Raw genomic sequence first — 27,809 nt, forward strand, 5'->3', positions numbered from 1 at the left:
AAGGTTGGTTCAGCTTACTTTCACAATAAAACTGAGGGAGAAGAGGCATCTAAAATTTTCTTAGCCTTGTTTGAATTTGGAAAGCCTCCTCCTGCCAAGGCAAAGCACTGTCAACCCCATTTGGCATCAAATGTTTCTGCCTCCTGCATACATGTGGTCCACAGAATTTTGCCCTGTATTACCTAATGAAATAAGAGGGATTTCCTCATCATTTCAGAAACACATTCCTAACGGTCGTGCTCCATCACTGGCTTGGAGCTCCTTGGGTTAATTAAAACCACTTACGTTTTTCTGAAAACACGACTGTCCTTGCCTACCAAGCTAAAGTAACGCTCTGCAGGTCTGGAAACAAACTCTCCCTTTTCTGACTGTGTGTTCAATAAGCAGCTAGTAATAGATGAACAACTGCTGACTGCCAGGTATGAGCTGGGAGCTGAGAGGGTTAGAGCTCTGCTGAAGAGAAACTACACCTTGGCAGTAATGAATTTCAAGATATTTTAATCAAAATGTTGCCAACGTAATGCAGCAAGTAAATGAAGAATAACACTGCAAGTAAGAACTACTGAATTCATAGATGAGGAAGGTAATCAGTAATACTAGGGCTACAAATGACGGATAAAATGATTAAGCTGTTAGTTTCACTCACAGATAACCACTGTATGAAGGAACTGTGTTCACTTAATTTACTAGTGCTTAAGGAATTTAGTTCTTAATGGAAATGCCTGAGCATCTGCAACTGGGAACCTCAGCATGAACTGGAATTTGCTATAAAATAACTTTACCATTTAGTCTTGTAAGGTGCCCTTCTTTTTATTAGGTTATAATTAATATACAGCAGTCATAATTTTCTGTTATTCTGTGATCAACTTAAACTTAACACTTGTTTGAATTAGTGAGTTTTTGTTTGTTTCTCATTTGGGTTTCATGGTATTGTTTTTCACGTGGATGCTGTTCTGCCAAATTCACTTGTCAGTTTTGGCTAGTTTGTGAAACAATTGGACGCTGTCAAAGACTCAACGGAGAGAGAATCCGGTGCCCTTTTTTCATACTTATTTAACTCAGGACAGAAGTAACTGAAAATTATTTTTAACTGATGAGTTTCCTTCACCTCCTTTGCAGTGACTATGCCTCCATGTAAAATAGCTAGTAAGCAGATCTCAGTGCACTGAAACCATCGCCACATTTTGAATTAAATTCCAGAGAAATGGCAGTAGGCTATGGAATATTCTTCTGAAGTGTTGGGCACAGGCGGTGAGATGCAGAAAGGCTGCCATCGGTGGCCACTGCCCGTGTGACACCTTTGTTGTGGCTATGTAAGAGGGCTTCAGAATTTAGGGCTGTCAGCTTGCTGTCTTTTGTAGATACCAGATTCACAGAATTAAAAAGGAGATAAAGGTATGAGTTCCTTGCCTGAAGCCTTTTTACCCAGGGGTGGAAGCGAGGAGTCAGAGAGCAACCCACCGCCACCGTAGAAAGGGTATTGCACTTGGCGGGAAGAAGGGGTGTGAACATACTTAGTCTTTCAGCCGGTATTTTCAGTAAAATGGTGTACACCTACAGCCTGTACATGATTATATTTCGTTAGTAAGCAGTACATGAACAGGCTAGTCTGTTGTAATGAATAATGCGTGTACCTATACACTGAAAATGTCTGATTTACATACATTGATGGTATACATTTACTTGCAGGGAACACCTGGAATGCTAGTCACATTAAAAACAAATAAAAAACAACAAAAAACCCCACAACCCCCCACACCTCCCCGCTCCTGAAAGTAACTGCAACTTAACATCATCCCTTTAGCCAGGCGGGTAGTTTTTAAAGGAACTCTAGCTGTAGAGTGCACAATGTCATTCTTTTTTCAGGTCTTGCAGAAAATATATATTCACTTCTAGTGTATATGTAAAAGTAGAAATTGAGGTTTATAATACACATGCCTGACCCTGCTCTTTTAACAAAGTTTGCAAACTTACTCTAGAGAGTGGCAGAGGTACGTTGTGCCAGGTGGCACAGTTTTTCAAGGAAGCCTGTGTGCAAACTGTTTAAGCTAAAAGGAAAATTGGGACAGAAGGACTGATTCTATGCATGTCCCTGGAATCCCATTAAAATCAAGTCCTCCTTTTATATCCGTGGAACATTACCTGATGCAGTGAGTCACTCTCCATCTTCAGGATTGCTTGAATGTTGCAGAATGATACTCACGGACATTAATTTGAAATGCAAGCAGCTGTTCACTGATGCTGGATCTATTTTAATTCACTCTGCCTGAGCATTTGCACAGAGAACAACATCCTGATGTCTACACGTACGACTGACAAATAGCTGATATTCTTATACGGAGCCATATTTGTAGATGGTCAAGGAAATTCATTGATCATTTACTATTTGTAAATTAAATCAACTTTTTATTGTTTGTACATAAAAATTGACTTTCTATTCCGTGGGGGAAAAAACTATAAATAAACAGAAGCCTCACAATGGCACATAGGTGACAGCACAAGCAAGTTGCAGTTTGCAAATAACACACCAAAGCAACTAATAGTTCAAATTATAGTATTTTCCTATACAAAAATGCATATATTTGTGGATAATACATAAGCAGCAATAAGGACTGACTTAGAAAACACTGCACTTCTTCCACATCAATGAATCATAGTTAGGAATAAGGATAAAACCTCTTTTTCTCTTTACTTAAAGAGCAGAAAGACACCAGATAGGTGTAATTATAACACTTCTAATGAAAACTTAAAAATGCTGATTAACTGTCCCAGGTGTCAGTCAAAAGGCAGCAGGACTACGTCTGGATTAAGATTTTCTATAGAAAACTCACACTGGGATTTGGTAATCCTTGTTAATAATTCCCAATGATTACTTTTATTTGTTAGTGTTGCCAGATGTTTTCTGTGCCTTTTATTTTAATAACTAAACAGCTCCCCATAAATCTGATCTTGCCAAATTAGCTGTTTAGGTTTGCCATATGTTGCATGGATCAAATTATTTTTCGAATCTGCACTGTTTGTTCTGTGGCAAAACTGTGCCTGCAGTTTACAAGGAGACAGCATTTCATCTCAGCAAAAGGCAAGATTAAGGTATATTTTAAAACGTGCATGACAGAAAGAAAAAACAAACTTTCTTGGAAACCATATTATAAACAAGTTTTTGCCACAGTTTTTTCATTGAAAATTAGATGCTAATTAAACACCTAAGAAATTGAGGTCCTACTTTAATTTTGTGTACTTTCTTTTCAAGGTGAAAGTTGAAGAAAGCAAATATTCTGATCACCTGGAGATAGTAATGAGGCAGATCCGAGCAGGATTATTGGGGTACAGTATGAATATGCACTATATGCCCAGCTAGGTAAAAGGCATCCGTAAAACATCAGTTCATGTCTAATTAAAACAAAACAAAGGGATATTCTGGCAGTACAGCAATAAAACTGCAGGGTATCCAGGCCAGCCTCTGTAGATTGAAACTATATTGTATGTACCTAAATAAGTAAATCTGGATTTACTGGGATTTCAAAATCATCTAAACAGGTTAGGAAAGAGGTCCAGCTGGGTCAAGACGGATCATCTCAAAGATGAAATTGCCCATGCAAACAATCACTCGACTGCCGAATTCCCCACAGACAGGAAGAGCTAACGTGTGCCCAGCCTGCCACGACCTCAGGCAGGGAATACCAAAGCAGCAAAAAGGTAAATCTTCTCTTGCGCAGCCTTTTCTCTCCCTGTGTCCCCCGTTATTTATCAAGTAGGAAGACTGCACTGATATGTCCCACCGACAAAGGGGCAGTTGAACTGTGACTCACATTGAAACCTAATTTGCAAGTCAAAGCTGTCAAAATAGGCAACTTTGGAAGTGATGAATCGTGGAGGGCTTAAATATCTTCAGCACAAAGTAATTAGTTTCACCAGTAAATGGCATTTTGTAAAGACTAACAAAAAATCATTGCAACATTATCTACAAGAATAAGTATTATATTCCCTTCCCACGTAAAGAATGTATCTGGCACCTCCTAGTGAATAGCTCTGAGAAAATCTGTGGCAGAGCTGGGACAGGAGTGTGTAGTTCATTACTGTAAACCTTGTGCTTGGTCCTGTTGCTTGTGGTTCCTTACGTATTTCTTCATAACCATCCTCTCTTCCCTCTTTGTAGCTGTTCAGCCACAGTAGGGGGTGTGTTGGTGGTTTGGTGGCGGGGTTTTTTGGTGATATGCTTGAACCAACCCCTAATCTGTCACACAAAAACCAATTTATGGTATACTTACACAGGGCAATGGGGCCTGCATGATAAAGACACACCTGAATGAGTGCCAGAACCTGAGGTAGTATAGCCACTTTGGCTTGATGCTGTCCCCAAAGTAACTAGCCAATAATGAGAGGCTCATTATCAAGGGCATATAGCCACACTAATGCAGCTGCACAGTTTTGAGGATCCACGCTAAATGGAATTAATCATAGAATCACTTAGGCTGGAAAAGACCTTTAAGATCATCGAGTCCAACCGTTAACCCGATACTACTGCCTAATACTGTAAACCTAAATACTAATACTCCAGATGATACTGTGGATACTGTGTGGTGTTGGTTTAGGATTCCTGAGCAAGAAAGTCTCTCCCTTACTTATCTCTTACATTATCCTCATTCTCTGATTCCCATCCAACCTGACACAGTAAAACCTTTTCTGATCCATGAGTTATCTTTACCCCTATTCATTAGCCGTTGCCAGTGCTAACCACAAATCTTTCACATTTAATTGAGTGTTGCAAATAGTTTCATACTAACTCATGCCAATCAAAGGTGCACAAGGCAGAACTAATGGCTGGATTCGATCAGAAAGCATCAAAGGTAGCTGAACATATACACCCAGATTAGGGATAGCCCCAGCACACAGATCAGAACCTTAGTATTTCAAATAAATGAATCCCATTCCCCGAATTTCTGTCCTGCCCTCATTGCAAAATTACACTTTTCCTTCCTTTTTTGGCTTCTGATTTTTTTAAAGAAAGTTAAAAGTCTCCTCATTGCCAAACCAGTCGAGATAATGCCTTGCTGATAGCTTTGTCTCTTTGTCACATTCCATTTATATCTAATGGGAAAGACTCAAAGAGGACAACCTGCCTATATCTTATAAAAATTTCTACTTTTATCTCTCCTTGCATCTCACCTTTCATCCTGGTATTTCCCAAGCAAATATTACAAATGTGCCACTTGCTTTTCTCTAGTAAAACCACCTGAAGCAGCCGAGCTACAAAGGCACTAGCTGCTCTATCCATTCCTTAAGGGATGCCTATTCCCAACTCTGAATGCATTTTTGTATATGTCTAATGCTTGTTCTTTCACTGTCATCATCTTTTTCAGGTTACTGTACATTAGACGTGGTCCCATAAGGAAATCTCCTGATGTAACCCCCTTCTTTATATACACAAAAGCTGGCAGAGAGGGAGGAGCATAGCTCAGTGCTGTGCGATTGATCCCCGTTCTTAGATCCCATACAGTCACTAATTCTGAGGGAGCTTGTATTTGTTCCTGAACTTTGTGCTTATGACCATCTCACCATAATGAATGCTGTCCTTAATGCAGAATAATTACTTATTTTGATTTTAAAATGTTCTCCGATTTATTTTTGTCACAGGAGGTAACAAAATGTCTGAAAGGTAACTTTGAAATGCTTTGTGCAATGGTTTTCATTTCCCAAAGAATCACTGAACGCTACCCAAATTATGCTAAACACAATGGTAGTGCAACTTGTTGAGGGCGCTGCGGGATACAGCCATTGAATGGCTGGGAAAAGCTCTTTTAGAGAAGCTCATGATCTAATAAACTTCTTATCTTTGTTCATGAAGAGGGAAGGACTTGGCTGAAGTAACACCTAATTTACGCAAACACACCTTGTCACCCCACCATAGCTGGGTGGTTGGGTTTTTATTTTTTTGGTGTGCGCTAGGAATGAGAACTGGCGCTTTTCCAAGGAGGTGTGTCAGAGGTAAATGAACATGGCACTGAAGTATCCTATTGTGTTGAAATAGCCTCGCTGGAGACCTGAAGGTGTGTCTCTGCCTTTATAAATACCACGCTGCTTTTACAACTAGCTCTGATTCTTTTGAAAGAGACGAGTTGCGAGATCTGGAGTTGCGTTTGGGTGTCTCCAAGCCCTGTGCAAGGTATGTCTTTTAGTTATCTTACTTTTGCGCTGTTCCACTTGCAACAGAAGGTTACTGTCACATCATTATTCACTTTAATGTTATTAGTTGCTGCATTTGCAGCAGAACTGTAAATACTACTTGATGTTCTCTAAAGAGGGTTTTATGGAGTGAAAAATCCCTGTCTAGAGTATAAGGCATGAATCAAGCCAAGTAAAAAGTATGCAAAAGTAGGACCTGCTCACATCTGCTGCTACTTCTGTATTCTAGATTCTAAATTTATGCAACTAAAGATATTTGCAGAGGGTTAAATGTTGAAACAGGTTCCTTATTAGCATGCCTACACAGGAATTTCTGCTTTCTAACATGGAAACTTGGCTACAGAAATGGCTATGATGGAAACATCTGAAAAATACATTAAGGGATTTAATCAACTGAATGCCAGATTTAAACCCTCTGCTATTATGGTATGCTCTGATCCTGAAAGCTGCTTCATAAAGAGAAACACCTCCAGAAATAAATGTGCTCTGTGCAGACTCAGGGATCGGCTTGATAATGATTTGCTAACTAGCTACATTTCAAAACCGAAGTTGCATAGTTATCCCTTGAATTCGGTAGCTTTAGACACAACCCAGCACACTGCAGGTGTCTTCAAAAGCAAAGCAGTAGTTCTATTTGTTTAGCCGTCGAGGCGGCAGAGAATGCATCAATAGTTACTTTTTGGTGTCTGGAAAGACTACTGTCTTTTTTTTTTCAACAGAAAACAGAAATACTGGCATAACCAGTGAATTAAAACAATTTTTAAGGTGCCTAAGAAATAATTTTGCTCAATTTAAACCAAATGGTTTCCTTTCTATCTGGCATATTTTTGAAGAGGCTGGAGTCAAAATTGCTTATGTGCCATTTTCAAAATGGGAGATCATGGGGACAACTGTTTTATATGTTATAACTTAAGATATCCATCTGAGATTGACAAATCCCAGGTTCCAATTCCTTCTGTGACTGCAGAAGAGATTTTAATTAAGGTACCTTAATCACTGGGCGGTAGCACGTCCTGGGAGTGACTTTCTTCTCTTCCACGTTGCATAGCTAATTAAGTAATGGGATCAGAAGGAGTTTCTCCATAGCCATCTACAGTTCTCAAGGATCATATGTAATGGTTCTAGAGACCAGGTATTATTCAGGGACAGAGGATTTTGCTGGTAACATCATTTTAATAGATATCAAAGAGCAGTGCAATACTATGTCTGAAATACTGCAACTGTCAAATGGACCCCAGTATTGAGTTAAAATGTTTTTATATTTTTGTTTGTTTTTTTTCGTTTGTTTTGAAGGCAGATAATAAGCAAAACAGAGACCATGAGGATCAAAAGCTTTGGACTTCTTTGTGTGTTGATTCTGATCTCCCAGATGCTGCTAGCCAACTGTGAGAGACAGAAGGAAAGAAAAAAGGGGAGGCAAGGCATAGAGGACGGTGGGAAAAAACAAACTGACTCTAACCGAGAAAATGAAAAAGGGCGGAAGTCAAAAGGGGGAAAAGCGTCTCCTAAAGGCAAGTTTAAAACCAAAGAAAATGCTGAGTGCACCTGGGCAGTGACCGACATGAATACTGCTACTCTGCACGTAGAGTGCAAGCATGGTGACAGCGAGTTCTGGTGTGAATTCTCTGGACACCCTTCCACCTGTCCACAGTATGCAGCAAACCAGAAATCCTACTGGAAACAAGTCTCCCGATCCCTAAAGAAGCAGAAGGAGATCTGTCAAGACCCCAAAAGTGTCCTAAAATCTAAAGTATGTAGGAAAGGCCCGCAAAGCGCCCATTTCAGGTTGACCCGCTCAAGCCTACTAACATCCGTAGGTCCTGCAAAAGGGAACACAGTTCATCATACAAAAGAAGTTGCTCAGGCTCCAGCAGCTGCCTCTGTGACTGAAAAAAAGCAAGAACACCATCCTCAAGACTGTGTTGAGGACATAGATTATATTGATCAGAAAAAGGTGGCTGAGGAATACTGTCCAGAAAGCTTGCTTTCTTTCTGCAACTTTTTTATCACAATGGTCCAAGACAAAAAATGCTGAGGAAGTGTTTCTAAAGCCCTGTATCATGAAAGTCTGATCTCATCTAAGTTACTGCAAACTATTCCACATTTTATTCTTGTGTTATATAGTGTATATAAGAAAAAAAAGGAATATATTTTTCTGATTTTGTATATACACAACAGACTACACTTGACATAGTTGAAGCTGTTATAGGATTTATTCACACGTCGATTGCTACATAGGTGTTACCAATGGATGTTACACTCTACACAGAAGTATATAAGCAGTCTCCTTGCCCCTCTTTGAGCTGTGCTAGCCAAAGTGATGAATTCAGTGCTATGCACTTCTTGGTTATGTACAATACTTTTGACCTAAAAACTATTAAGAAAAATAAACTTCAAAATATATTAAAAATATTCTCTCTTTCCGTGTTTAACTAAATTTCCCCATAAGTGCTAAGCCTTTGTCAAAGTTTGATCTTTCACAGGATCTAGGCAAAGTGTTGCTTATAAAGCAGTTTTAAAAATACTTCTGCAGCTTTGCAGACTTCAGCTTTCCCAGCCAATGCGAGCAACATTTTGATAAGGAACTACATTATCATTAGTTTTTCATCGTCTTGATAATGAAGAGCAACAAGATTTTCAGATTTGTCCATAGTTTTGCAAAGCTTCAGCTTTCCAATCTCATCAAAGGATGAAAAAACTTTGCAAACTTCAGTTCTCTCTTTTGTCCTATAGTATGAAGCCCATTGTACTTATTTTCTGGCAGGTAAACAGAGACAAAGAGATAAAATGACTTATACAAGTTCATACATGGGCCCAGGACTGGACCCTTTACTCAAGCAGCTAAAGCAGCTCAACACTGCCTGTATGTTCTTTTGAAGCTCCATTTTCTGTTATCTTTATGTATGGACAACTCTAATAAATACTTTTCTGTTCATTAATCTTCACCTGTATTTTTTTTTTAAAAAAAGAGAAATCCAAACTCCACAAGAATAGAGATTTTTAGGAAATTTAAAGCTAACTAATGACACCTGACCTTTGCTAATTTTTGAAACTCCATCTGGAAGAAATGTAATACATTTTACAGTGGCCGTAGGCTCAGAAGGATGGTCTTCTACTGCAGTGGTCCATGTATAGAAACTTGAACTTTCATGAAATATAATTTCCCTGAGCATTTGTAGCAAATTAAACTAATATTTCTGCTTCTTGAGAAAATACGGCCTGTTTCCTTCAGTAATTGTCTCCTTGCTAGAAAATTTGAGAGAACATTTTTAAGATGTGTAGTTATGAGTAACTCACCTCCTTCCTTCTTTTCATTCGTTGTCACATATACTCCAATGAGCATGTCTGGGGAGGGCATTTTAATGTTACTCTGTCTTGTTGCTACAGCGATAAAGGTCCATGCCATTATTCAGTATCAGTTAGTATTTTCTATGCAATGAAGAATTTACTTAGCAAAAATACTTAGTTTTAGAGGGAAGTCCTCAATAAGAGAGGAAAGTGCTACTAAACACATAGTTTGGGTTTTTTTTGCTTCTTATTAGGGGTCAAGCCTTCTTACACAGGGTTGAAATGATTTTGTCAGAGTCGGGAAGAAGGCACAGCATCAGCTCGGGCATTAGCTGCAGTATTTTAAAGAGGACAGTATTCTGAAGGCTCTCATAAGTACTTCATGTAATATTCATTTACATTTTTTTGCTACTTACAATATTGTGATGTCTATTTGATTAATACCTTGAATATGGGATGCTGCTATTAGTCAGGCAAACTGTATTTGAGAAGGATTCAGCTATTGTTTACCAAGTGTGAGCGGCAAAAAAAGAAGCGGGTTCTTCTTCCTGAAGTTCCAGCCTCTGCACGCCCTGTGCAGGCTGTGCAGGATAAATTCTGTTGGATTGATGCCCACAGCAAAGCAAAATTCCTGTAAAAAAAGGGCATCAGCACTAACTCCTGTGGAGGCTGGGAGACACAGCCATTCTGGTGCCAAGCAGGGTGGGAAACCAGCTACTAGTTCCTTATTATTAAGGCAGATACATAAGTGTTAAACGTGCAGGTGCGTTCCAGCTGCTAGACGCTCTGTGTGTTGGCATCAGGAGATCATTAAGATATGAAAGTCAAAAGCTGCAGAGGAAGGATTAGGAGCGCACATTTGGCTCAAGCAGTCAGGCACTGTAGTAATTAATTATGAATAGCTAATCTGGTATACAGGCACAGTCCCAGATCACAGAGCACTGGGCAGGGCTGGCTTAAGAGGCTCAGTTGCTCCAGATGTTTTGGAAAATGTCCAACCCTAACTGCCCGTAGCAGCTGCTGTTACCCCCATGACTACTGCTGTAAGAACATTGTTGCCCAAGGCGCGATCCGCCCTGCTCTGAGTTGCCAGGAGGCACTGCTCGCCCGGTGGCTGCCGGCCAGCCAGGCACACCGAGCCAGTGACATATCCCAGAGCAAATTCCAGCCCGGGATTCCAGAGCTGTGAGTTACATCTCCGCGTGCAGGACTGTCAGCACCCGGGCCCATGTTTTGGAGCTGCATGGCTCCTCGCCAGGGATGCATTGTGTTTCTGCTGCCTCGTCTTCTTCTTTTCTTCAGGACTGACTTTTATCTTCATGCGTGGCTCTTTACAGGAGGAAAACATGCTCGACCTCAACAGTTCCCGGGTGCATTTCAAGGACTGTCTACAAGGACAGTGCGGAGCATCAGGAAAAAAAGGGGATCCCTGTGCAGCGCTTTTCTTTGGAAGGTGGGCCAATGTGAGACTGCAGATCTCAAAACTGTCTCAACCGAAGGATGGGATTTTAAACTTCCATGGGTACATAGTTTTGGCTATTCAGAAGGGCACATTTCAGAATAGCAGGGTCTGAGGCAAATGTATCTGCAGTCTAACTTCATGAACTGCCTTTTCCATGATTGCACAGACCACAAGCTACGGGTAAGTGCATCTAAGTTCTCATTGCACTCACCAAGCCTTGTGCTTCAGTCCTACCTCTACAAAGCAATCACTCGACAGCAGTTACATGTGAGTCGCTTTCTTCTGGGGGTTTACAGAGCCAGTTAGGTCAGTTTAACTTTGGTGTTTCTGAAGTCAGGCTGGTTAAGATAAATAAAAGGTTTCCTGGCATTCTTCATCTTAGAATCTGTGGTCATTATGAAAAAGTTGGCAGCTGAGGTCTATTCTGTGCCTCTTTTCCCCAAGTGCACCGGTTGTCATTGTGTCAGAACTTCATGTTTGAATAACGTGGAATAATGGTGGCAGTGACTTTTCTAACACCTTCTGTAGCAGGGCAAGCAGGAACACAGTGAAGGAAAATAATAAATGTATTTAAATTATGCCTGTGCAGCCCAAGTCCTCTGTCCTACCATATTGAAAACATAAGGATCTCTGCTTTCTTAGCATTAACCTGAGTTGTGGAAAAATCATCCCCATTCTATGTCTGGGGAAATGAGGTATAGGAAGACTGGATGGCCTTGACAGAAATGGGGAGAAAATCAGAGGCTTCAGAGTTCCAGTGGTCCCCTTCTCATGCTTCATGACTAGATCATCCTGCACAAGAACTAAATGTATTTGTTCTTTAAAATATCCAGCTAACTTCTAGGTATTTTTAAAGTATTAGGAATATCTTGGGGAAAAAGTAGCTTACTTTCTAGGCAATATAGTTTGTTTCTCCAGACAACCCTGTGTACTGTAACTGGAATATTTATTTGGAAAGAAGGATAGGACTTTTGAAGATAGGAAATTTGTTCTACCTTCAGAGGCAAGGAAGTTTCAGGGAGTTTCCCTGCTCTTGCAATATGAAATACTTACACCTTTGGTAACTGGTTTAGACTGTGGATGATCTTTTTAGGTGGACCCAACCCCCATATACTCCCATAAATTCTCAAACTCTCACCAAATTTTGGAGAGACAAAAGATGGATTTTTTAAAAAGGGGGAGAGAAAAATCTGGAAGTTAAGAATTTTTCTAAAGTTATCTCCTAATATATGACAGTCTTATCTAGCAAATTTTAGATGTATCTTTGCATTCACTAGGAAATGGGGAGACATCGTTAATGCCCAGGAAATAGCTCTGGCGATGCTGGCACTGCTCTGGCAAATAGCTCTGGCAAACTACTCAAGAATCTGTAAAATTTCAGCTCCTTTAATTTTAAAGTTTTTATTCTTTTATTGTTTTCTGCAGTGTATTTTCTACCCGCTTTCACACACAATTTCATCTGAATGAGCTTCCGTTCCTTTTGCAAACTCCTTTATTCATTTACCATTTTGGCAACAGTACAGATTACATATCTAATCTCGTATGTTACATGACTACTTGTAGGAGAATCAAGCCGAGTGACTCAACCTTCCTGCTTCCAGGAGTGCCCTACCTTCCTCTTCCCCCAAGGGGGCCAATGAGCACCTACCGCCTGATATCACCTCATCTGGATTTGACCAACCAAAGGGGAGACTGAGTGCTCAGACAAGACACATTTTACACTGCCCTGCTCAATCCATGTAGACATAGCTGAACCTAGATAATAAATTCCACTCCTTTTTCCACCTTTACCTTATTTTTTTTTTCTGTTGGTGCCCTGAGCAAGGCAGCTCAATACCTGTTGGTAGCTGCTGCACCTCACCGGTGCCTTTGCCTGGTTTTCATTACATTTCAATATATTGTATTGTTTGTGCCTCTAGGTTATTTCCAAGAGTGATACCGCACTGGGAATTGATCAAATGGAAAAATCCAGCTTCAAGGATGGGAAATTCAACAGGTTCCAGCCTGTAGAGGTTCTTTGCAACCTTGTCACTAGGGTGGTGGTACCATCCCATCCCTGGCTGGGCCATTCATGGCTCCTGCATCATAAATGGTGTAACAAATCCCATGGAGCTCAAGGCCACTGTAGGTATTCCTGTATTCTAACATCTTTGAGCTGCTTTCCTCTCCCTCCCTTGAGAGAGCAGGGGAATTTTGAACTCTGTCTGCAGGCCTCACCTCTCTTCAAAGAGCCAGAGAGGAGAAGACAGAGCGCAACAATCCTAGCAGGGTTAGAGTTATTAGACACCGAACACCTTGAAGTTTCACAATGGTACCCAGGTGCCTTGCTTGCTCCTTCCACTGCCAGTACTGTAGTGAGACAATACAGGATCACACTTATAGAGAAGGGACTGGCCATGTCACAAAGCTTTTTACTTGTTTGTAAAGCTACTACTAGCACAAAACGATGCATTGAGGCCCAGCTTATCTCTTTAACCAAGGATTCACGTAACAGGTTTCTCTAGAAACATGCTCCTATCCATGTAAAAATATGTGTTTTTCTCAGCTACTAGAACTTTTTCCAAAGTTGCTTACTGATCCCACTAGAAACAGCTGTTTTAAGACTAAGAAGCCATAATGAGTAGGTGGAAGAACTGTGAAGACTTCCCATCAAGTTGTTGCTCCCTGGCTGCCTCAGTCACTGATCATACCAGGCCCCATGGTGAAACGACAGACTTAGTGAACCTGAAGCTTCCAGTGGACCATAGAAGTCTCACACTGATTTCCAGGCAGCAATCAGACACGTCAAAGGGACTTTGATATATAATGAGAGCCTGCAACGTGTTCAAAACTGTCTGCGAGTGTGCGCATATAAGGGCTCTGCGGGGCTTTGTGTATGCCAAGGAAGAGGAGAGTTGTTCCAGTCAGCCGGCAAGTTTGATGTTAAGATAAATCTTAAAATCCAGGAACTACAATATTATATGTAACAGGAATGTATTCTATACATCCATACTATGTGCCCTAATTATATATAATGAGTGTGCTTAGATAATAGAATATTATTTAAATAATATGAGTTACCTTTTCATCTGTTGCCTGAAGGTAATATGGTTTCTAGAGACACTGTAGAAGTGGTGTGATTCCCTGGAAAATCTCGGACTGCTTTTGGGCTGCTCCACAGCAGCTGAATCCCTACAGATGTACGTGCCATGGCAGCTTTCTTCCTGCTCCTTGTTCCAAAGGGCTCTCCAAAGGATGGTTGCAGTTTTTCCCTCCAGTGCAAGCTTCCAGGGAATTTTTGTGTCTTGTCTCTTATGCCTGCAGGCAAGAACATGGTCTTTGCTTTATATGTGTGGCAGTCTATAGTCCCTCATGTTCTATAGGAAGGACTCCAGTTAAGTGTTGATCTCTGAGACTTCCTCACGTATATGTGCAAATGACACAGAAGTGAGCTAAAGAGGTCAGTTTGTGGACAGAGAAAAGCTGGTACATTAGGGATGCAGGGATGCTGTTGTGATATCAGATGAAATCTCATCTCCAAAAAAATCCTCACGCAAAGCATTAGGGGTTGCATGTGCTGCTGCAGATGGGGTGTTTGGGCTAACAACACTCTGCTTGGGCTAATGATCAGGTTGCTGGTTGTACAGGGTCATTAGAGCTCCCAGGTCACTACTGTTGTAAGAGTGTGGATGTTGGGTGATGATGTCCTGGCCAATGTCCAGCTAGGTAATTACAATCTGCTGCCCAGGCTCTTCTCAGAATGTCAATCAGATGCAGCATCCTTCACCATCTTAAACTGCATTGTGCTCTGACCGCTAACATTTCGGTGTGGCTAATTTTACTTAGGCAGGGGGCTGGGGGAATATTTACTGAAGTCCCCCAAGTCTGACAGAAGGTCAGTTGTTAAGGCAATTTCCAACTGTAATTTAGAAAGAAGGCAAAAAAAAAATTAAAAGTGAGGGTGTAAAAACAAAAGCAGGAAAACTGCTATTAACAGTTAGAATCTAAGCCTTCATACCCAGTGTTTTTATCTTGAACATCCTTCTGCTTGATGTTTCTTTTATACTATAACCCACAGAATCCTCTGAAAATATGAGTATCTTAGCCCTCACAGTATGAGTAAGGCTTAAAAACATAGACAAGTCCACATCATCAGTTCAAAAGCCAAATACAAAGAGCCCCCTATTTCTTACTTCCTTAAAAATTGCATTCTAACCTAATCTCATAAGGGTGACCCATGACCTTTGAGTGCTTCAAATTGGTAAAATGGAGGGAGAGGTTCCAGGCAATGACATGGGAGCAGAGAATACATTTGTAAAGTTGACTTGTTTTCTCAAACTGAAAGGAGATAAAAATCTACATTAAAGAAATGCTAAGAAATGATCACATGCAATTCTGTAGGTGTGATGTTTAGTGATGAATAAAAATATAATTCGCAGAAAACATAGACTGGTAATTTACGTCTACTTTGATTTCAATGTATTTTATTCAGAGTATAGGGGAGAGTCATAAAAATATATTAAAAAAAGTTCCATCCCCATAATTAAAAGGCTTTGAAGAATAGCGTATGTTGCTACATTATGCAGAGAAAAGAAAAAAAAAAAAAAGGAAAGACCTATTTTAACATACAATTATTTTACTACCAAAAGTAAAACAAAGAGCTGTTGTGGTATTAAAAAGACTTCTCAGAACATGAGTATATAGTTTTTCCTCAATGAGCTGGAGTACGTTTCCAAGCAAAGTTCCAGTGGAGTTTCTCTTTTCAAAAGCTGGCAATGCTTAACTGGATGTCACTGCTATCATATATAATATTTCTTGCTTGACATTATAAGCCTACCCCTTATCTTTGGGTGGATATTCAGGTACCAACTTGTTTTATAGCCCTTTGTGACAATGAAAGAACTGAAGAAGACGTACACAAACCAGGATCACTCCAGAAGCGCATCACACAAATTTATGTCTCCTTCCTCTATAAGAAGAACAGATGAAGTATGAGTCAGAGGCATATGAAAAAAAATTAAATAAAAGCCCCAACCCCAAGCCAGAATTGTATTAGAGCAGGTTTAGTGAGGCTCGGTGAGTCATTATAAACTCCTGAACTCACATGTGGTTTTTGGCTTTTTGAGCCCTTCCCCTTAAAAACTGTAGGCATTTCTTTTTCCTAATTTTTTGGTTGGTTGGTTGGTTGGTTTTGCACTTAGCAGCACTGAGGTCACCTAAATGCTTGAATTTAAGCTTTTATTAAGAGCTGATGATACCGGATCATGCCTGCATGGTTCACCTGAATTTGCCCCGTGCTTGCACCTGTAGACAGTTCTGGCAAGAGCAGAGCTGACATTTCTGTTAGTATATTGGCTTCAGTCTTTGGAAGCAGGGCAAGGTTTACTTAGAGATGAAAACTAACTCACCTTCCTACAGAGCACCAGTCCTCCTATCACCCTTCCTATCTCTTGCCAAATGAATGTTGAATTTGGCTTCTCCTTTGCATTTGAAATCTTTTTATTTGCATTGCTTGAGAGGCCCTGCGTTTTCCTCCTGAGATCCACCCATTTACGCAAGAGCACTGTTTTCAGGGACATATGTCTGATAATAATGGAGCTCTTCTGGACTTACGTAAGTACTACTCAGAAGTAAATTTGGCTAATAGCCTATCAATCATTAGGATTAATTTTATTCTTTGAAATAGCTACTGTAATTTACTATTGACCAGTATGTCAGAGGTGGCCAAATAATTAACTGCTTGCAAAGAGAATTAATTGAACAACTAAAAACAGGACCAAAGGAGAAAGTAGCAAAGGCACAAACAATGTCTATCAGCGGCTCTCTCTTTCCACACTCTTTTAGTTCATATCTTTTAGGCTTCTTCATGAATACAAGACACAACTGTTACGTGAGTTCAGCAAACACTCCAGTCAATATGACCCCACTGATACCTAGAGGGAAGGTATCTGACACGATGGATATGAAAGTTCTTCAGTTTCCAAGAATATGCAGCTCAAGTCTCTTCATGGTGACTGCCAGCATATTGAGAAGTGCTTCTACTAGGCAATACATCTTCTACTTTCATAATGGGGTATCAAATGATGATTGGCTTGGAGCATACCTTTCTCCCTTATCTTTGCACAAAATACCTGGTTTGAGAGGATTGCTAGTCCATGCAGTGCATAATATTGATTTCCTAATATTGTCTTGTTGGATAGTTGTGTGACATAAGGAGTTACTCTCAGCTTTTCATCCAGACAGCTTGTGGAATTAATTGAGAATAGTATTTGTATAGTTGCTAGCTTTGATCTGCTCAGATAAATAGCACACTGTTACTTTTCCTGGAAATAAATGTGTCAGGAAATTTTAGAGAAAGGTAGAGGTTCAAAATAGCAAGAGTTCAAATAGCAAGATGAGAGGAGAAAGAGAAAATGGACATTGCTGCAGGAATAATAATAACTTTATTGTTCAAGTTTGGACAATGGGAACAGTTTGGGGACTTCAGGGGAGAAGGGCATACAGACTCGAGAACTGACAAATATCCTCTTTTTTATGTCTGCTGATTATGGACCTACAACTTTTAAGAAAGTTGAAAGCTCTTCAGGGTGTGATATAAGCAACAGATGAGATCAAAAACCTGGAAAGCAGATGAAGCCATCATGTATCTGTAAGTAAGTGTCCTTGGCTATTCTGAAGATAATTGCCTTTCATGATTCCTGTAGAGCTGAAATAGGTTCTGCTACATGTCACAAGAAGATTTGCTTTCTTAGAACATGCTAAACAAAAACTAGACATGTTTCATACATCTGCAGAATGCTAGCCAGGTGCTGTAATTAAATCTTTTTTCTGCATTACTGCCATTAGTCAAGGTCATCAGGATGCAAAAGAAACAACAAAATACCAAAGATTTTCATTCATATGGAGATAAATCCACCTCTGTGCAAGGAAACAAGAAAAGGCCCAGCTCAATGAGTCCACCTTAAGACCTTCAGAATAAGCAACCTGGTCTAGTTGAAGATGTCCCTGCTCATTGCAGGGGGGTTGGACTAGGTGACCTTTAAAGGACCCTTCCAACCCAAATGAAGATTCTATGGTTATAAAGCCTTTTGCTTTTGTATTCTGCAGCTTTCTGTTTGGGAGGACATTGAAAAGCTGCTCTGGGTAGTTTTCTTTAAGTCTGAAGTATTGAAATACTCACCACGAACGCTAAGTCAGGTATATGAGAACTCATTCTCTGTGTAGACATGAAAACCCATTATTAACAAAATCCAGTAATCAACGTAGAAATTAATGTACTGTGTTACACAGGCAGAAAAAATAACAAGTTCACCTATTTCTTTGACTCTTACAAGTGCAGCAGTTTAGATGCGTTTATGTGTTCATGCAGGACTGCATGTACTTGGAGCTAGAGTTGAGGGGAAAAAAAAAAATCACACAATTTAAAGATTTACAGTGTCACACATTGTGTTAAAATTATATGCCAGAAGTCTTTTATTCAGGGGACAGATTTTTCTTGCTTTCGTAGTTGCATGGTTCAGAAGGTAGAATTTACATTTTTGGAGAACAAAGGGCAGGGCTGATTAATGAATGGTTACTTGCATATTACTGAGATTGTTTCTTTTTTACAAATATGGAGACAGAGGAGACATTCTCCATGTTTACAAATATGTAGAATGGAGAGAGAAGACTGAAATAATTAAGACTGTATGTCAATGTACTGTTAGAATCTGTAAGCTAAATCTGTTCCTAGGTCAAATATGTTCAAATGTATAGATTTATAATAAGTATTAATTTGACTTCACAATTTACTGATTGAGTGTCTACTGCTTTGGCTCACCACAGAATGGCACTTGGGAACACCATGATGCCAAGTGACCAGGAGCCAGAAATTTCACTGTAACTTCTGATTAGTCTGTCTGAATGTAACAGTGCTCTCCTTGTAAATCCTTGATGGCGTCCACCTGCACCTACATTCTCCAAGAGCTCAAAATGTCAACACTTGCATCGGCTTCTCAGTTCCTCCAGAAAATGGAAGTGTTTAGGTGAGTGTGTGGCTGAACATAAGGAATATGAACAATCATGAAGTGGGAATCCAACCAGTTTCTAGATTCTGGAAGAACTGATATGTAATGCAAAGCCAGTCTATAAACTTAATCCAACTTCCCTGTTAAAATTCTCAGTCTAGTGGACAATCTACTCTATTCACCAAATCAACTGAATGAATTTAATTTGTAAGCAAAAGAAATCAACTTAAAATTTTGGGCATCTTAAAAATGCTTTTATTAGATTATACAACCAGACATGTGAACAGAAACGTATGGAAAAAGGCAACTAAAAATTATATGCTCACCTAAACCATATACATTATGTAAAATGGTTGCGTGCCTAGTGTATTCGTTCTGGCTGGTACTGTGACTGGGATATCCAGTTATCATGGAGTATTATTCCCACTCTTGGGCTGGTTGCTCCTGCTTCTTGTTGATGATAGGAAGTTCTTAAGGGTGCCGTTCCCTTGTAGGGCAGAGCTCATGCTGATCGTTGGTAGTGAGCAATAGTCTCACCCAGTGGCTGCTATTGTATCACAATATCCTTCCTAATTTAAGTACAGAAAGAAACAGACCACTGTTTGTAGTAACACTTGAAATGTTTGTTTTCTTTAGGCGTGTTCCTACTAGTTGAAATGTTCTCGTTACTGCAACCAACTATGATAAGTTACTGCTCGTCATAGTCACCTCAGATTTCATCTACCAATTGCAGGCCTGCAAGAGACCACAACATATCTGCTGTTTGTTAGAGACGTCTTTGAGCCTAGACAATCTCATGGTCTTGTTTTCTCTCCTTTTTTGTGGGTGATTAGTGTTTCCAAATGCCTCTGGTCCTTAGAAGTCAATCAATAGGGTCTAAAACTTGACCTCTGAACTCTGAATCTCATAAGAAAGGATATATTCATGGGATCAGGGAGTCTTTGGATTTGATCCATCAGATGAGTTAGAGGTAGCTGAATCATGCTTCATAGCTCTGATGGAGGATGTGTAGTGCTCTTTCTTTATACTGTCTGCCATTTCATGGTACAGTACTAAATCACCAAACACACATACTGCTGGTATTGAAACAACAAATGCACAGGAAACAGCAAATGATGGGCACAATCTGAGCGGTGCATTGCAGTGCAGACCATTCAGGGGCCTCAGGGCCTCCAGACTGGAGGTATAAAAGAAATCTCCTTCGAAAATCATCATAGAAAAGCAATTACCACTGCTCCCCTTGTACCAAGTTGTTTTATTGCACATTCGATATGCATCTGTCTGGCAACAAGCAGCACATATAAACAATGCTTTCCTTGCTTTTTCCAGAAACCAGCTTGCTCCACTAAGATTTGAGGAGACCTCCCACTGAGATGCCAGTATGCAGTGAAGTCTGTCTGATGAAGGCGTCATTACTGGTGAGCTGCCAGGTAAGATTCAGCTTGGAAAAGAGTTCAAAATATATCCTTTTTCACCCACAAGAAAATTCATGTACCTCTTTTGTGCTCAGCATCTCAAAATCTATGAGAAATGGATGGAGCAAATGAAACAAGCTGGCAATCCCGGCCACCATTGTGTGCAGGCTTTTAAAATTCACATGCAGTGACTTTAATTTTCTGTACAATTCAAAAAGTTTTGTGTCTTCTACATCCACATTTAAATTACTCAAATCTGTATGTTGCACCAAAGAAATAAATTCCTTGGCCCCACTGTTGCTTTAGACTTCTGGACTACGCCGACAGCTGAGCAGGTCTGCAGTGTCCATCCTGCCTCAGAGACAAAACACCATGCTCCAAGGAAGCTCCCACAGATGGGGGAGAGCCCCTTTCATATGCCTTGTACCTGAAATTTACTTGTGCTTGCCACTGTAGGGAAGACATGAATTCAGGTTAAGTGCTGTCGGAATATCCCGCAGTTATCACAAAGGTGTACACATAAAAAATTCAGCCTTTGCCCAAAATTTTGTAAAAATCAGAAAGCAGTAATAATATAACAACAAGATCATGTGATGGTACCTGCTGCTAGACGTTTTGTTTAATGGCCACTCATATGGAGAGGTGGATCAAATGTGGAATGAAAGATTCAGACAGTCATGTCTAAGACTTCAGTTTAGTCAAAAGCCTACAATTATTCATTATTCATTCATTATATATCATCCTGTAATGAAGAAAGATGAAGTGCCTCGGGATACATGAGGGACGTGTTTGACTGCATGTAACGTACTCACCAAATCTTTGCAGCAGTTGGGAACACCTTGTTTGCTAGTAATAGGGCAGAAATCTGTTATGATAAGTAATGCAGAGTTAGAGGAAAAGAGAAATTTGTTGCAGCTTGATTTTCTTTTGGGGAAATAAACTAAAAAGCAATGTGCGTGGTCTTGCCTGAACTTCATCTCTTTTCTCATCAAGTGTTGTCCTGGGTTTCTTGGAGGGCTTCAGGCATTTACCTAGGATTTTGGACATCTAGTAGTTTAAACAGAGCCTCAGGAAAACGGCACATGCATAGTATATTGATAAATTCTGGATGTCCTAGTGTCATTTCACGTGCCATCTGCAGCCAGAGCCAAGTACGGTAGTTTTATTAGAGGAAACTTATTTATTAGAGAGCATTGACAAGCCTGCAGTGGCTTCATGAATCTGACACCAATGCTAATCTTACCTGTGCTACCTGCAATTTAGGCAGGTACCTTTCACCTGTGCTATTGTACAAGGTCCTATAGGACACAGATCGAGTTTCTGTTATTCCTGTGCTATTTCCATGAAAGACTTACACAAAACACATGAAATAACTCTGTGGCTTAAAAGTAGCATATTGTCCATAGAACCTGCTGATGTTGATACTGTCTGCAGAAAATTAAAAAGTTAAAGCTGAAGCTGACAAGTCAAAATCCAACATTACTCACCCTTTGCTTGCTTAGTACTACTGCCAGAAAATTGCTGTTAGTATTTGCAGGAGAAGAGCCCATACCTCAGGCTATTTTGTGAATTTTACAGACAGAAATATCCCAAGAAACAATGTTTTCTGTCAGAGAACAGTTTGTTCTGTTTCAGTTGGTAGTTTTGTTGAGACCCGTGTTGAGATAATATATCCGTGACAGGGAAAGCTATAATTACAATAACACAAGTTCTTTATATCTTGATTAAGCTATTCTGTCAACATAATTACTAATAACTGCATATTACCAATAAATCTGTAAGATTTCATTCAAGGACTGAATTTGGGTTTAAATTCCCTGCATCTGCCAGTAGGCTGAGCATCACAAAACTGTGGGTGTTTGGCGGGCATTGCTGGGTGTTAAACAGGAAAGCAGTCAGAGAAGGTGGCTAATCCCACTCTCTTCTGACTGCAGTTACGGCTGCGGTGTGGCCGGTGAAACCTTACAGAGATCACACGCTTTTTTCCAAGCATTAACCTTTTCTAAGGCTTCCGTATTCCTAAGGGTAACTGAAAATCCTGACAATCATACCAGGAAGAAAAATTCACCGCTACCAATGATGCATCGTATTTCTTCACTCCTTCTCCAGCTTTTTGCTTCTGGGAAATGTTGTATCCCTGATGGCAGAGCTCCTGCCCAGCCCCTGTTTTTTTTTTCCTGCAGTGATTCCTATTTTTGCTTCCTCAGGTCTGAGGTGCTCGAGCAGGCCCAGGGAATGGCTAACACTCTCCTTCTCTGGGTAGTCTTCCACTGCCAGCATCACTCTTAGGAATGGTGTCCATCACGAATTCAGGTACGCCACAGGTCAGGCTGCTGTGGCACAGTCACTACATTGGGATGCTGCTCCATGAACACATGTGGGAGCTGGTCTCCGTCCTGGTTGGACCCAGAACTGGGGACAAAGCGGCACAATAGGCTGGGTTCTGTCTCAGTAATGATTAACTGGAATATCCCTGTCGATACCAAGCAGACTTTTAACTGAATTCAGGTAACAATAAAGGCATTCTTACCTCTGGCTAGGGATGTTTTGCAACAGACTCTGCTGTGGGTTTACTGACCAGTAGGTGCCTATCAGCTCGTGGGACAGCCCAGGTACTTTCTACTTTTGCCGCCATTAGTACTTAGTACAACTCACCCGCTCCTGAAAATAGTACCGGGGGAGATATATAAATAATTTCCTGTCCGTTTTTAATTTACTGCGTCAAGTTTTATCATGCCAAGACTTGGCCAAAGTAACCTTGCCTGAGCTAATTGAATGTAACGTCAATGAAAAGACTGTCAATTTTAGAAATGCAGAATGCTATATTTCTGCTGTGGGACTGTATAATTTTTGACATTGTAATTATAAAGCAATTACTTTTGCACTGACGCAAGTTGTCATGCTGTACATCCCCAGATCAAAATCAGTCGTCTCCCAATACGTCATCTCGGTGCCACTTACTTGAAGGTAATATTGTGAGACTGTGAACATGAGCAATCCAAACCAAAAGGACATAGATTACTAACTGATTTTGCTCCTCTTCTTTGAAACGTCGATATCTTTTTTTGGCTTCAATGTTCAGTTATATACCACAGCCCATGTGCTTGTGCCTTCCGCCTGGTTTACTTATGGGTATCTCTGTTTTCCTGGGGGACTGAGTAGAAATTAGGCATAAACAGGAAAAATGAGTAGAATGGTGGTCAGGTGGAACATGCGCGGCACTTGAGCAGGGTTGGGGCATTAAAGAGGACTATAGAGCATCAGCAGGTCTACAGCTAGGTTTCCTTGACTTTCTGTGCTTCAATTTAGTATTTAGAATAGAAAGGATCTCTCTCGGACATTGTTAAAAAGCTCTTTAACTTGCCAGGATTGTTGTTTTTCACTTGGTAAATTGAGATAGCGATACGTTGATGCCAGCGAGGGATTTTTGATTTTCAGGAAAGCTAGTAAGTCAGGTCTGATACACCTAATTTGTATTTGCAGGCATATTGCTATGTAGAAATTCTTTTTTGTCAAGAAGGTCGGAGTGACAACATGTCTGGATTAGAAAAGAAAAAATGAACTTGTTATAGTTCTGTTAAGATAGAATGTTTGGGTTAATAATTAAAAGGAAAGGTTATTTTGTAATCAATTAACCATGGCAGAATGATAAGAAAGCACTCTGGTGTAAGTTTGAAAAAAATCTTACATACTGTAATGTGTTAATTGATGCCATGATGTTATGTTATTAAAAATAATGTGTGAAATAGATTGAATGAAAGACATACTTGAAAGAGAGGTTCCCTGAAACTTTCCTGCAGCTCAGTATTTTGACTACAATGTCCACCCACCTCTGCTCGTTAGAGTAACAGCTGTGTTGGTTTCCAGTAGTAGAGAATCTGCCTCTCGACTTTGCTCCAACAATCCTGCGAGTACTTTCTGTAATCATTTTACTATGACTCATCAGCGATAAACACAATAAAAGCAGGGACTGAATTTCAATCTAGATATGTCAATCTGATCCAATAGTCAACATGCTACAGAGCATATAAATGACTCTTTGCACTACAAGAGTAATAAAAAATGGGAGAGGGTAAAGTGAAAAGTCACAGATTCTAGCAAATGTATCACCCTGAGATGTCTGCAAAACTTGATCTCTTTGATTCACGAAACAAAGAGAGCAAGAAGTGCCTGGATTAAGGAGGAGAAGCTACCCTTCCCGAAAGATCTTTAGCACAGGATACAAGAAGAAGTTGCTAGAACCTGAATATAGACAAAGTATAAATTAATTTCCAGTAATGGTGCTGAGTAATTACTGGAACAACCTACCATGGGAAGCGTGGATGCTTCATCACCTCATGTTATCAGAGAGGACGAGGGTAGTGCCTCTCTGCAAAGTTGCATCAGCCTAAAGCACAATTTGAGGACAGAGCAGAGGAGCAATACAGGATGAAACTAACAAGCTGTAGTATTCGTAAGATCAGCTTAGACATTATAACCCTCAAAATTTTAACATATCACCTTATTGTTCCTCCTATTCAGGCACGATATCTCAAATTTGGAGATTAAATTGTTTGCCCAGTCTCACCTAGCAAGTCCCTAGTAGCCCTAGAAAAGAATCCCTACCTACATAGTGCATTCAATACAGCTACAGCTCGAAGAACGATGTAGTTGATGAATGTTAAAAGGATTCAAGCATCCCAGGACTTGTTTAAACTTATCAAGCCATACGTTATTCTTTTACTTCTTCACGTGACGCCGCTCCACATATCACGTATCAGAAGTGTCATGAAAGTTATGAGCCTCTGATAAAAAATCGTGTAAAATGTCACTGTCTTCCTGCATCCTGTTTTTAGTAATGTTTTTAGTATAAGGAATGAGCTATATTATCCATATTACTATTTTGTTTATTTCTGTAATTCATGTCTGTCTAGGCCACTTCTTAGTCTTTTCTTAATGTTTTCATATTGTAAACCAAACCCATAGTCATATACTGTTGTTATTGAAAGTCTGGCTTCAGGGGAAGCAAAGCTGGCTCCTTCTGGTCACCTAACGTTCTATGCAGCATATTACAGCACAAGAATATGGCTCTGCATACGGCCTCATCGTCAAGAAGTTTGTTATCTCTCCCAGCGCAGCTCCAACCGACTGTTTAGTGAATCACACATCCCCTCAGGGTCTGACCCACAGGGAATGTAATTTTGGTAATGTTCTCAGACAGGAGACCTTTTGCTCAAGCTCCTAAGGCTCAGGCTTCAGCTGCAGAAATCCCAAGTCTAATTGCAATGCAGTGCTCTTGATTTGATTAGTATTTCAAGAAGAGTAGGAATGGAAAAAAGATTTTCCCTGGAGTTTGTCCCAGTCCTTTGCAAACATTAGTGTAACTCTCCGATATTGATGAGTTTCTGGATTTTTCAATAAGAGAAAAAAACATTTAAGCTACCCTTTAAACTATTTAAGGTGTAAAAATAATTTATACTTGTTGCATTTTTAGTCCATTAGGAAACAGGAAAGAAATTCTAAGGTTTTTGCCATTGTGGCATAAAGCAGCTATGGCTGTGCTTCTGTAACTAAATTGTCAAAAAAATATCTAAATACGGCATGTGCACAAAAAGAAAGCCCTAAAGCAAGCAGGTGTGGTCTCAGTCTTGAAAATGGAGGCAGCCAACGGAACACAACCTATGAAATGGAGGCAGCAGATTAATAACAACATTTTTTTTTTTTCTAGCAGTATTCTAGATTTTCTAACTGACTGCATTTGATGTGCTTGAAAGACTGCATTATCACACAGTCAGCTCCTGAAACGGTCAGTAAATTTTAGAACTGTGGCTGTACATACTCAGAAAATGAATTGTGAAATTAGGATTTTAAATATTTTGCAAAAACCTGTCATCTACTTTATGTGAGAGGATGTTTAGATGTCCTTTTCTGTTTAGGAATATTTCTCACAGGGAAACTTTTTATCTTTGGGATTCATTTTATGCAAATTTAGCCCCCTGGAAGCTAATTTTATAAATTTGAGCTAATAATCTAGGCAACTTTCACAGTCAGTGGAGAGAGATACTGGAGCGCACAGCATCCCTCCTGTCTTACCCCCCCCTGCCCAGTGCAGAGCGGGATAACTGCTTTCAGGAGGTGCCTTGCTTGTCCCTTTGACTATAGATAAAGCCTGCATAATCAGGTGACTAACCTTAAATGGCATAAAGCCTACCTATCTGAAGTATTTAGTATGGATTTTATCCCTCTCCACGCTACTGTCCCTCAGTGCACACCCAGATCCCAGTAGTGAAATGAATGAGGGTGAAGGCAGCTGCGTTGCTGTGGAATGTGCTGCTGTGGAGCCGATATTGCTGAATGTGCTTCTTGGGCTCTTTGGATTTGGGCAAGCAGTGCCACACAAGAAAGGAGGAGCAGTGAGCAGGCACCTGCCCTCTCCCGCTGCACAAAGCAGGGGTGAGACTAAACCTCCAGCTTGAAACAAAAAACTCGATTCACATTTTTCCCGCTAGATAAAAGCTTTTATTTTTCCAAGCAGGGAAAAAAAAAAAAATATTACCCCAAACCATTTTCCTGTGCCGGTTCATCAGGAGTTTCAGGAAACATTTGTGCTGGCAGAACAGAGGGATGCTGCTGCTGCTGCAAGGTAAAGGAGCGGACTGGAAATGCTGCCTGGGGACTGCTGAAGCCTGCACAGCTCTCTGGGGCTTAGCCAAATGCCGAATCCAGCCCTTCGACTTTGAGGACAAGTAGACATGCATCCCATGGCCATAGGTATGATCCAACTACAAAGATAGATCTTTTCTATGTCTTTTTCTTCCACTACCGCAGCTCCTGTTGCACTTTCCGTGATTTTGCCTCTGTCATTCAGCCATACCATTTGGTTTTTATCTTTTCACCAGCTTTCATGTTTTACACGCCAAGTGTTTTCTTTGGATTAGCCAGTGCGCTACTCCTTTCAAGCTATTTAATAGGAAGGATCAGCATCTTGGCACATTTAATTGTTGTCTTAAGCCTGCAAATGATATTGTTATTAAGAAAGAGATCCTGCAATGCAGCCTGTTTGCATGGTTTCCTACCTGAAGGCTTGCTGATCTTATTTTCCTACTCTTTCTACTGGGCTCTCTTTTGCTATACAATGTCTGAGTTTGGAGTACCAGGGAGCCTTCCCAGGCACATGGATGAAGGGTAGCCCAAATCAAGCAAGGTGAAACCTCTGCCTCTGCCTGATAAGACCCCGCAGTGCTGCAGATATGTCGAGTCCCATCCAAAACCACTGCCCTACCACCAGTGTCCTGCAGGTCCCAGATCCACCGCACTATACGCTGCTGATACACAGAGAAACAGAATCAGTCCCCCCCCAAAAAAGACTTTTCCCCATAGATTATGTTGTAGGCACTGCACTAAGAATTTTGGGCTCCAAAAAAGCAGTGCAATAGTGTAAAAAAGAAACAATTTAAAAAATAAAAAAAAAAGATGCTGAGGGTAAGGTTTGTTGCC

General features: G+C 40.3%; 1 protein-coding gene across 2 annotated transcripts; it reads left to right on the forward strand.

The window, feature by feature from the left end:
* Positions 1 to 6,084: 6,084 nt before the first annotated feature.
* FGFBP1 (fibroblast growth factor binding protein 1) lies at positions 6,085 to 9,180 on the forward strand. Of its 2 annotated transcripts, none has more exons than XM_054203190.1 (2): positions 6,085 to 6,163; positions 7,477 to 9,178. In XM_054203190.1, exon 2 carries the CDS (start codon positions 7,502 to 7,504, stop codon positions 8,216 to 8,218), a length of 717 nt encoding a protein of 238 aa, XP_054059165.1. In that variant the 5' UTR covers positions 6,085 to 6,163; positions 7,477 to 7,501; the 3' UTR covers positions 8,219 to 9,178. The 2 variants fall into 2 exon arrangements, with proteins under 2 accessions (XP_054059165.1, XP_054059164.1); XM_054203189.1 differs by having other exon boundaries at positions 6,115 to 6,163; positions 7,481 to 9,180.
* Positions 9,181 to 27,809: the final 18,629 nt, after the last annotated feature.

The sequence above is a fragment of the Rissa tridactyla genome, chromosome 5 (assembly GCF_028500815.1).
Source record: "Rissa tridactyla isolate bRisTri1 chromosome 5, bRisTri1.patW.cur.20221130, whole genome shotgun sequence".
NCBI classification, from domain to species: Eukaryota; Metazoa; Chordata; class Aves; order Charadriiformes; family Laridae; genus Rissa; species Rissa tridactyla.